The sequence below is a fragment of the Harmonia axyridis genome, chromosome 3, assembly GCF_914767665.1.
Source record: "Harmonia axyridis chromosome 3, icHarAxyr1.1, whole genome shotgun sequence".
In the NCBI taxonomy this organism is placed as follows: Eukaryota; Metazoa; Arthropoda; class Insecta; order Coleoptera; family Coccinellidae; genus Harmonia; species Harmonia axyridis.
In genome coordinates, this window is record NC_059503.1 from 9,267,563 (window position 1) to 9,279,940 (window position 12,378).

Here is a 12,378-nt window from a genome sequence, read left to right on the forward strand (position 1 = left end):
AAAGATCACTTGTCGAGAATAGGGTCCCTGAAAAATCCAAAGGATCCATTTTACAGGTTTCTCTTCTCCGATTACAGTTTCACCAGAAATCGGTCCCCAAAGATGTTTCCTACCCTAAACAAGCCAATGGAAGCCAGGTTTTCAGGGTGAAAAGTAGAGGGCGCGACGAGTCGAAAAACTTCTAAATACAGTTCTGTAACTTTTATGTTCATCCATTCGAACGAAGTCGAATATCCTCGTTAAAATTCATACATTAGGAACTGTCAACTGTAACTATACCGGTTTAATTGCAGATCCAGCCAGGACACTCAGTGAAATATTGATAACTCAATTACTGGACATAGTACGTGGACTGAAACTGTGCCGACTTCATTTCCGTCCGGCATTTTTCAGGGTGATTATGCGTTTTTTGGTTCGCTTGTCACGATATTTTTCGCCGGCGTATGGTCTGAGCTGAGAATACGTTTCAATTCGCACCTCAATGAGAAATGTAATATTTATAATGTATTCAACTGACGCTCCTCACGGATTTACTTTGGATATTTTTCTGAAAATGAATACGTTCAGCTATACTGGGTGATTTTATCACACTTTCTTGCTCGAAATGGATTCCCATAATCATATTTGCATTTTTTTAACTAATTTGCATAATTTTATCGAAGTCGAAGAGCATAATACAAGCGACGGAAGTAAAGTATCTCCGGAAAGTAGGAGGTGTAACAAAAATGCAAAAGAAAGGATTTGAGAAGACATCAGAATAGAATTTCTTCTGGATTCTATTGAAAAGAGAAAATTGAGCTGGTGGGAGCATTTTAATTGGATGAACTGTGAAAGACCTTCAGGAAAAAATTGAAAATCTGAGCTATTATCTCCAATGGTTGTTAGAGCCAGGTTTTATCACGACTTCAGCATTTTCTTTCACCCAGAGCTTAGACATATTCGATGAAATAAATTTTCGTCGAGTTATGTTATTTAATGAAGGATTTCCCAAAAAGAAGTTCTCATTTTGATATAAAAAAAGATGAATCAATAGACGTTTATTTCATTCAAAAGATTAAAGTATGCCATTCACGATGGAGCACTATATGAGCCTAATGGTTGCCACAGTAAAAGTTGCAGAATCATATTCTTCTTATGAAATTTTCCATCATCAATTCGCACATTTGATGTATGTCTTTGTTAACTCGTTAACGAAATCCATTTTCAAGTTGTTGAATTGAATGTAGAGCATCGGAATAAATCTCATTTTTCACATGACCCGACAGAAAATAGTCTAGAGATGTTAAATCACAGAATCTTGTTGGCCAAATTTGATCACTTCCACGAAAAATAACACCAGGAAACTTTTCTTGAAAAATTGTGATTATTCCGTTGCTTGTGTGGCACGTTGCGCCATCTTGTTGAAAATAAACATCATCCTCATACACATCTTCCAATTTCGGCCAAAAGAATTATCATTCATAGCTCGATAACAAAATCCTTCCTGTAACAGTTACACCAGTTCCATCTTCTAATAAGTAAGGTCTAATCACAGCAGCATGGCGAAAGATCAACTTGAGTTCTTGTGTTAACTGAACTTTAAAACCCATGAGAAATACCCTGTAATGTCGTTTGTGGATTTTCTAATTCCAAAGATGGACGAGGAATCAAGAAACCAGGGTGTTCTTCAACACTCAATGCTAGAGTAGAAATATTCTAATTTTTTTTTGAGCGACGCACCCGGTTTCGATTCTTCGCGTCACTAACTGGTCCCAACCGCTAAAGTTTTTCCACCACTTTCGCTATTGGCGTGAAGCTGAGTGCTTTAGTTTTGAAAATTGTCACTGCAATTATATATATATGTGTAGTGAATTTTAGCAATTTCGATGCTTTTTTGAAATATGTATCTCTATTCTTAGTAATGGATAGTTTTATTTGTCAAATGTCAAAAGATAATATCTTCAAAAGTGATAGCTGTTCAGTTAGCGGAAATCAGGGACGGATCCAGGAATTCTTCAGAGGGGAGGGAGGCGTGGATTTATTTGTCAAATGTCAAAAATGACCGCTTCAAAAGTGACAGCTGTTCAGATAGCGGGAATCAGGGTCTAGAAATTCTTCAAAGGTAGCGGGAGCACACATTACAAAATGTACATAAAATGAAAAAAAAGTATTTTTTTTCATTTTTAAAAATGCATCATGGCTTGAAGGAGGGGTGCGCGCCCCTCTATATGTGCCCCTGGCCGGAATTCAAAATGAAATCCCTCATGGAGAACCCTTCATATATATTTCTGGCATATGGGACTTCTACTGTCAGATAATATAAGGGGACCCGTGTTGTCATGTTGTTGATGAAATTTGAGGTTTTCCGGAAAACATCCACTATATTTTTATTATTCATTATTATTAGGTTTTGTTTTTACTCGATTCTCGTATGTTTTGATAGCGATTCTTAAATTTGGGTTGAGGATTAAAATCCGACCAATTGAAAATCATGAAATCCATATCTGGAGTTTTGAATGGTTCAATCCTCAGAGGAAAGAAAAGATAGAGGTGCCTTAGCATTTGTTGACATCGCTATAACATTTTTGTTTACAAACACTTATAATGTACTGCGTTGCCATTCTGAGGAAGAAGTAATCTTTTCTCCGTTCTGTGGCATAGATGTTTTGCGAATATTAAGAGGATTTGGCAACACGGTTCTGTTGTTGTTATTGCACGTGTCAACTAGAGGTGCGTTAAGGGTTAACTATTCATTTTAATTTCACGTTTGTAATCGGCGTTATTTCATACAAGTTTGTGAATTTTAAGTTACATATTGTTAATTTTAATCATGGTAAATACTCGAAAAACATGTATAGTGTGTAAAACATCGGAAATGGAAACCTAACCTATCATAGGTAAGTTCACGTTTTGAGTCCATAGGCGTAGAATATATCTCGTCTATGGCGTAGTATTTGTGAGATATCGAAAACTTAATTCAATGCTAACATTTGTAGGTTTCCTTCAAATAGAGAATTTAGCAAAATATGGTGCCACGTATTAATATTGCAAATGAACAATTTGTCGAAATATGCATATGTTTGTTCCAAACATTTCAGCACCGAAAACTCGATAAGAGGCAGTAAGAGAACCATTGACTACGCCACTGAAATGTTTACCGCCCCTCTAGTTTTCAATTTTGCAGGTTTGTTGTTGTCCTATCTCACTTTATCATCATACTGTTGCAATTGATTACAATACAACGCTATTTACTTCTAAGGGCACCTCTATCTTTTCTTTCCTCTGAGGTTCAATCACTCAATTTTCTAGAAATGGTTTTTTTCTTGATTTTCAAGCAGCGCAACAGATCCAATGATTTTGAAATGAGTAGTTTCTCAAATCAAACAACTACTACTTACTGAAAGTTATCACTGGAATTGTTGTGGGAGTAATGAAGTTCCTTTCAACTTCCATTCGAAAGTCATCTAATTCAACCAGTTCGAAACTTTTATATCCTCTACGGAAAATCTTGCTGGAATGAAATCAGTAGAAACATCCTGCGGGGAACAATAACGCATAATATCGATTGTATCCAATACAATTCGAACACAATTGCTTCAAGGACGGGTCCTATCGTTGCAAAATGGCGTATGCGTCTGTTATGGTAAACATCTCGCTCCCAGGACACAATAGGTGTTGTTCCACAACTATCGATTGCTATTGGAGCTTGATGACTTACTCCGAATATTTGCGATTATGATGCAACCTACTTCTCACCATCCATAACATAATGTATACAATGCAATATCTAATGCATACATAGGTACTTCTATAGGGCATGATATTTCGTATGATGCCAATGCTCATATTGTTCGGAATTTCAGGAACATCAGATAAAATTGGGACAACAAATAGATTGACTCTTCGGTGAATTTATTGTGTTCAATAATGATATATGTAGGTGTTGCCAAATTTTAATCTAACAAATGAGACCGCCCCCTGCTAACCACCCCCTGTATCCGCCCCTTGAAGTAGGTGCAGCTTCAAGCTTTCAAGTTTAGAGATTTTTCGAAATTTTATTGAGTACGCATTTTGCCTATAATCCACAGTCCCATTAAATCTGAATCTAATCACTTTTGAAGGTGGCTATGAAAAATAGGTTTTTTCTTTGATTTTCTAGAATTTTTTCTGATTTCAACGACGCAATCGAAACAAAATTTTCAGGAGCTCGGAATGGTCTTTTTATATGTCTACGTGAATGCTCAACACCATCAGATTTGTTTTCACGTGAATATTGATAATTTTTTTTCAGATATTCTTCTTGTATTGGTGAGCACCATTGCTTTCGCCATTTTGCAATTGATGGCTGTAGCGGTAAATGGTAGTCAAAATAAATAGATCGAAGATGTCATACAATAAGCTGAAGTATTTGTGAATATAACGTCATTGAAATATTTGTCGATTTGTGTCTACATCATAAAGCTATTCCCGATTAAATATGTCAGATTACGAGCCAAATTCTAGTCATTTGCGGGAGGTTTTAATTTTCTGCTTTAATATGAAGAAATCTGCGGCTGAGGCTCATCGAATGTTCTCAAATCCCTATGCTGAGTCCGCTATTAGTGGAAGAACGAGTCAGGAGTGGTTCAAACGCTTCAAAAACGGTGATTTTGACATTGGAGACCACCATGGCGGTGGGAGAGAGAAGGTTTTCGAAGATGCAGAATTGGAAGCATCATTTGATCAAGACTCGTGTAAAACGCAACAAAAATTGGCAGGATCTTTAGGAGTGACGCAACAAGCCATTTGAAAACGCCTGAAAGTTATGGGAACGATTCAGAAACAAGGAAATTGGGTACCGTACGAGTTGAAGCCGAGAAATGTTTATTGGCGTTTGTTTGCTCCTGAACAGCTGCTTGCAAGGCAAAGACGGAAGGGGGTTCTTCATCTATTGTAACTGGAGATGAAAAATGGGTTCATTACGGTTATCCCAAGCGCAAAAAATCATGGGGGCATGTATCCACGTCGACGGCCAAACCGAATATTCACGGTTTCAAGGTAATGCTTAGTATTTGGTGGAAAGATGGAATAAAGTTGTGGCTAGCGATGGACAATACTTTGAATTTTGTCGAGTCTTTCTTGATCCAAGTTACGAGGTGCGCCGTCTTCCAGGGGTTTGGTGTTTCCTCCTGAGATCGCTGGTAAATTCTTCGGTTGGGCTATCCAGCGATCTCTGTCCAGGACTCACCTTCTCACACCATCGTGAGAGGTGAACCTGTTGCAACGTAACGACTCCTTTAAACAGAGTCACTAGATACTTCCTCACCAGAAACGACGACCTACCAGTGGAGAAGGTACGCAGATGTACTTAGGGAGGAGAGAGCGCCAGCAAGCTGTGAAAGTGAAAACGCAAGTCTCGGCGTGCCATCGGCTCTAGTGTCCGATGAACCCGCCAGAAGACGTAAAGTTGAACGGGCAGTGAGTCGCCTCTGCACTCCAACGCTGCTTTCTGCTATCACGTCGGGGCCACCAGTTCGGCGAGTCTTTCTCGAGCCAAGTAACGAGGTGTAACCTTTCCCAGAGGTTTTGTGCTTCGTCCCGAGATCGCTGGTGGACTCTTCAGTTGGGCTATCCAGCGATCTCAGCCCAAGACTCACCCTCTCACACCATCGTGAGAGGTGATCCTGTTACAACGCAACGACCCCTTTAAATCCATCGGTGCCGAAGTATTGTGGCGCGAACTGCCATAGTGCCATGTGTCAGCGGACAAAGTCACTACAGAATCATTAATGTATAACCAGTTTCTTACAAAAAAGCCCTAAATTTCGGAAAGAAACGGCAGAAGCAAAGTTGTACGCCTATGTATTTTCTAGAATTCTGATGAAGTGATGAAAAAAACTATCCTCCGAAATCCTCCACCCTTGAACTATAACTTAACAATTTCTGGCTAGCATTAATCGATCAAATAGAACTTATATCGAATCCTGAACATAATCTCAAGAGACAACCTTCTCCAATATTGTTAATCCAGGAAACCGCGACCAAGAGAAGAGCCATGCCCTAACTTAACAACAAGCACATGCATAGTTTCCGTAAACCCAAACAAAAGAAGCGCCTGCGTCCGTCATTTTTATTCCGTCGTCGCGAGGTCTGCGTGCGTCCGTCAGTCATGATGCGGCGCACGCGGCAACAGGCACGCGGAAGGCCATGGCCATGACGACTGAGCGTAACGTGTTACGAGCGTTTGTCGCGCTTATCGCGCTCATCGCTGGCTGCAAGTTTGGATACTCGAAGATTCTGGGTGAGTTGATGATGGCTCAGCTTAGTTATTTGGGGTCCTTAGTCTCCTTAACCTCCTCTCCTTAAAAAAAAATTAAAGAATAAAAAATTTGAAAAGTAAAAAAAAAAAATTTATTTTGTTTCGTATCACACAGTATATCTTATTTTTATCAAAGGGGGGAAAACATACTGCTGTGAAGTATATTTAATTTATTGTTTTTGTACCCAGGGAAATACTAAATGAATTATATGCTTCAAGTTAAATTTGTTTTCGTGAAAATAATTTATTCAAATTTGTTACATTCATATCTTTTCTGAATCTTAATGCGAATGGCATATATAATATTCACGAAGTTAATTGAAAAAATTTCAGGGGAAATTTATCTTTCCTTTCGAAAAAGTTTTTTTGATAATAATGAAGAATTAATTATAAGAAACGCAACTGAAAGTTTATTGATACATTTATGTCATGGAAAATTCAAATGAATTATAAATATCTCAATTTCATCTCAAAAGTTTCTATTTAATTTTGTTCTTCGAATTTTCACAAGCGAACGAATTTCTTCAGAACTTCAATGAATCATTCTGCAGAATTCAAATTGAGCTTTATTAGACCAAAGTATCTTAAAACTCTACAAAGTATCAGAATTTGCCGATAAAAATAGGTCATTAACTATCATCACACACGATCTTACGTTCCTGAATTTTTTTAGGAACAATCTTCTAAGATATGTTTTACCAACTAAAAAATTAATTTCAAGGAACAAGCTCTCAAAATTCTCGGAGAAAATGTTGAATCCAGAAGTTTATTAATTTCTTACATTTCATTTTGCATGATCCAAAACCTATAGATTGTGAACTAATTTCCAGCAAATTGTACACGTTTTCAACATCTCTTTCCAGCTCTATTTCAACTCACTCAATTCACTTTTACTGAATTAAAATTGATTTTTTATCCTTTGTAACATTCGAAATTTTTTCAAACTATTTCTCCATCCATTATTATCCAGAGTTGTTAGTTCTATTGTATATTATATATTTTATAATGTACTCCGTTATCAAATTCTGATGTTGAATTTTCAAGATTCTGCATTATTTTTGTCAAATTGATATTTTTCATAATGAAGAATGATTTATGTCATTGAACAATATGAATTATCTTCTGGCGCTCCTGGTGTGTCGAAACTTTCACTTCATCTTCATTATTTTTTCGAATAAAATAAGTACAGGCAGCACTGTATGAAGACCTTTCACGAAATTTAATTTTATCTCTTTTGTAATGATTTTTGTTAGGTATTTTCACGAATATTTCAAAAATATATCAGTGCTATGTACAAAGTAGATAGATTTTTCGAGAATAACGAAAAGTTACTAATGTTTTTTCTCATTTTTCATTCGCAAATTGAAAATATTTACTTTCTTCCATGTAGATTATTGTTTGAGGAAATTATGCGAAAACCAGTGATTTTCAAAAACAAATATCTCTGATTAAGTTTTTAGTTGAGGAGCCACGTGGTGGTAGTCCCTCTTGAAAGAATTCAAATTCTGGAAAATATCAAACTTTACTATTCAATATGTTCATGGAATAAATCACATTATTCTTGACAATAGCATTCACTATTTCAATTAATTCTATTTCTTCCTCTCCATTATACTATTCAAATAACAATAACATAGAATACATCCCCGCTCTCTTGTTCTCATTACCGCTACTTAAAGTTATCTAAACCACAATTCCAGAAGATCCCGAATGCCAAAATGCGAGCAGGATATATTTTATTTGCAGTTCAACCACCAGAAACCTAGTTGCATTAACAAATTAGCAACTGCAACAGCAGGCCGCTGTTATCCTTTGAGTAAACTAGGTCAAATTATGACAACTCACCATGATTGAAGATGATGGCGAAGCTTAGAAACAAGGAAATACAATAGAGGACAGTTGTTAAGTAGGTGTTATTGATGGAATCAGACATTTGAGAAAATCACTAAATCGTAGGAAATAATGGAAATAAAGAATAAGATATAAAAAGCATGTACCCACATAGTTTTCCACTATTCAATTCCCATTGAGAACGTGATGGAAAAACGATGCTTTCCCGATGGATGCCATCATTTCCCGAATGGCGACGTTGGTATTGAATGTAAGGTGATAAAAGAATCGAATAGTTTTCGTGGAGTTTTGAGTTGAAGAAGAATCGAATGTAATTCCGAATCTTTCAACTGAGAAAGAATGTAGTGGGACAAGTGACGCGCAGGATGTTTTCTCGCCTTTGACATGGTTTATTTGTAGAAATCTGACATTTTTGATAACAAGTTTCTAATTGGACTAGCCTTTTTCATGCTAAGAACTGTGATCAGTGCATAGTTAATGGTTGTTGGGTCAAAATTAAGTTCTTTTTTTTTCAATATTTTAATATCTTTATGGTGCCCAAACATTTTTCATTTTAATACTTCATTGGCAGGCTATTCTCCTACAGAAAAGGTGACTTACGATCAACTCAAATCTGAGGAAAGATAGGGTAAGGATGAAATAAAGAAATGGAGTTGAGTATCTAGGTGGAACACTGGATAATAGATTTTAATAAAAATTATATAAATCACGTAGAGTAGAAAATAGACTCAGCAAATATCAGACATTACCCACTTATAAGAAGGAAGTGCCAGATGAATCAAAATAAAACACGGAGAATGATCAAGTCCGTTGCAAGACTTCATCTAACATATGGATAGGTATTATGAGGCCATATCGAGAAGAAAACTGTTGAGAGGTGCAATGAATATGCCGTGATTCGAAAGAAAACCAACGAATCGACAGATAAATGGAAACTGTCCCAGATTTGCTGAGCAGAATGGCTGGGAAGATTTTTGACAAAGAAAGTCAACATCCTCTCAACACCAATGACGAGCTGAAAAGACCAGTTGACTACAACCCTGATCGATGACAACCTATCACGAAAGACGAAAAAAATGAAGGAACGGAAATTGAGTGAATTTCAGATAAAAAAAAAAGACAAAGGCTTGCACAAAAATCAACAGACAGAAATTGTGAAGAGAAAATTGAAAAGTCAAAAGGCAAAAAGATGATCGGAACCTTGGAAACAGCAGGTTGTGTTCGCTTGGTCGTGTTCTTCAAACGCAGAGTACCACATCGTTCGAATTTTCATAAGGTAGCTCGCCCTTGAGGATTTCCACTGCTTAATAAAGAAAGAACTTTTAGTTTCTGAAGATGACAGTAGCATTGTCAGATTCAATGAATAATATGAAATTGGCTAACACCTGCACTTGGTAATGAATGAAGAAAATACAAAAAAAAAGAAGTACAATTTCCAAGTGTGTATCAACATACGTTATTAATTATCTATCTGGTTAATGTATAAACAAGAATGCGATCAACATAATCATTGTCAAACAGAGGATTTCCACGCTATTTCATAGGAATCATAATCGAAAATAAACCAAGGAGAATGCATGTCATCAAGGGAGAGTAGCGATATACCGGTTTAACCCTTATTAGGGATCATCAGTACCGCATAAGTCAACCCAATGGTTATGTTGATGGCATTTTTGTTGATACATTAACCAGTATTATAATTAATATCGTATGATATTACACACTTGGAAATCGTACTTCTTTTTCTTTTTGTATTTTCTTCATTGTCAGATTCTGTGGATAGAATTCTAGTTACAACAACTTCAGTAGATGAATTGGTCTTGTTTTCCATCCACCACTGTGTACAAACACCGAAGGAACAACCTCCACATATTCAGATTCCACCGCCAAGATAAAAACGTCAGTTCCATCAACGCAAATGTGCCATAATCTATGCAAATCCTCACATTAAACTTATTCAAATAGAGATAGTATCCAGGAACACGGGGCCTCCGACCAGCAGAGGAAGTATTAACTCGTACCGATATCCAACGAGAGTGCCGGTCCAGTCGTATGCAGCTTGCAAATTCGAATTAGCAAATTTGTGCAGGAGGGTAATTTATACAGGTCGGGATGGTCTAGATGTGACGCCACTATCGTACATCGAGGGGCTGGAGGGAAAAATTGAATGAAAACCGAATATACGGAGATGCGGGCTCATATCAACAGGAATTTCCGTTTAGATTCGCTCCTCTCATTGGATTAGCCTCTTGGATCAAAATGTTTATGACGACTGTCGCTGAAATTCAAGTAGTTGGTGGTTTGACGTCGAAGAAGATCGAGAGTTAGATGCAGGTTGTAGTCTTACCAATTATAATGCTGATAAGATTGGACTTTAGGGTTTTTCAATGGGAATGTTGCAGTTTGTAGTTATTGAAATATCAAATCAAATTCACGACCTTCAGACAATTTTTCAATTCTGGAAAAAGTACCTCCCCGAGTGGGGCTCGAACCCGCAACCTCCGAATTACATGTCCGACGCTCTAGCCGTCTCAACGGCATGTAATTCGGAGGTTGCGGGTTCGAGCCCCGCTCGGGGAGGTACTTTTTCCAGAATTTAAAAATTGTCTGAACGTCGTGAATTTAATTCGATATGTTATTGATATACAGACGTGGAACCATTATTTCTTATTGAAATGATATTTGTGTTCATTTAAACCTGGAAAGATACAGAAATGTTCTGGAAGATTGATAAATATATATATATATATATCATTTTCTACTAGACTCATTATCATGAGGCTCTTTCTGAGGAGATAATTCCCTGTAAAGAATCAAGATAAAATTTTTACCTACTGAACTGAAATGACTGATTGTGCTCAACAATTTGTAAACGTTGTTGAAGCATGAATCTTTCCAAGATTGAATGGCATTTGCACCCACTGAACACAAATGACTTATTCTGCTAGGCTTATTCAAGATCAAGAACTGACAAATTCACTCCTGCACTCGACCATAGTTTTCAAGATCCCCAATTATATTAATTCAATTGATTTTCATCAATATTCTTCAATTTTAGTTGAATGGATTTCTGGAAGCTCTAACGAATATTCCTTCAAGATATCATTATGATAATGAGACCAATGAACTTTTTGCTTCTATGGCTTCATTGTAGGTGCAAACTGTTTGAAAGAAGATCCCTTTATTAATCGTATTACCGGATAGTTCAATAGCGAAAATTCCATTTTCTGATAAGGCCAGAGAGTCTGGCGTGAATGTCTCATGAATAGGAAGAAACTCTTAATATCAACCCTCCTCTGAATTGGAATTATGAAATGACACTATCAGTCGTGAAACAGTTCAGGCGATTAGACTATGAACGGCCGAAGAGTCCTCCATGACTGCTAGAAATACCCATCCAAGTTGGCTCTGAGCTCGGAGCACTCAGAGCACTCGGAGTTAATCCGCTTAGCGAATTTATTGTTTCCCACGGTAACTGCGATTTACCTGTACGTTTCCCTTGGGGATGGGGTTCATCCTCATACTTTTTCAACGTTTAATTAGAATTTTCGATTGTTTTTATTCGGTAGATCAACGAAAATACTACGTCGTTGTTAATTGCGAATTGGAGCTCTGGAGATTTGAGCGGAGGGGATTGTTGAAATGCGGCACTTTTGTCGTGAAAATTGTCTCGTTCAATTTTGCAGGGTTTGTGAGTTCTCCGGAAGATATTCTCCAACTGCGCGAATAATCTAATATGATTTAGCGAAAGGTTATAATTTATTCTTCCTCGGAATATCTTTAACGAAAATTCCAAGAAAAAAAACAATGTCCTATGTCGAAATATTCTGCCAGTTAATTGACATAAACGTGAACTTTGCTTCCGCAATTTTTTTTTCTGAAATTCTGGTTATACATTCATGATTCAAAGTATTGACCATTCGCTGTCACTACTTCTTTCCATCCTTCGGGTAGGGTATAAATCCCGCGTTGAAAAAACTGATCCAATTATCGATCCAATTCTTGACTTCCTCATAAGACCGGAAGTGCTGGTCAGCCAGGCCGTGTGCCATTGATCCAAACAAGTGATAGTCCGAGAGAGCAACGTCTGGAGAAAACGGCAGGTGGGGTAGGACTTCCCCATTTCAACGTTTTCAAGTATGTCTTGGCCACTTTCGTAACATGGGGTCGAGCATTGTCATGTTGTAAAATAACTTCATCATGTCTCTCGTTGTATTGCGGCCGTTTGTCTCCAAATGCTTGGATCGAAA

The 12,378-nt window shown here is 37.3% G+C and overlaps 1 protein-coding gene across 2 annotated transcripts in view; it reads left to right on the forward strand.

The window, feature by feature from the left end:
- Positions 1-6,104: 6,104 nt before the first annotated feature.
- The window catches only part of LOC123676471 (lachesin-like), a 57,763-nt gene continuing 51,489 nt past the window's right edge, over positions 6,105-12,378 (forward strand). Inside the window, exon 1 of one of the 2 annotated variants that reach the window (XM_045612372.1) lies at positions 6,105-6,259. In XM_045612372.1, the coding sequence (XP_045468328.1) occupies positions 6,166-6,259 (94 nt within the window). In that variant the 5' untranslated portion in view covers positions 6,105-6,165. The remainder of the gene's footprint in view (positions 6,260-12,378) is intronic. The other variant, XM_045612373.1, reaches the window with a different exon arrangement.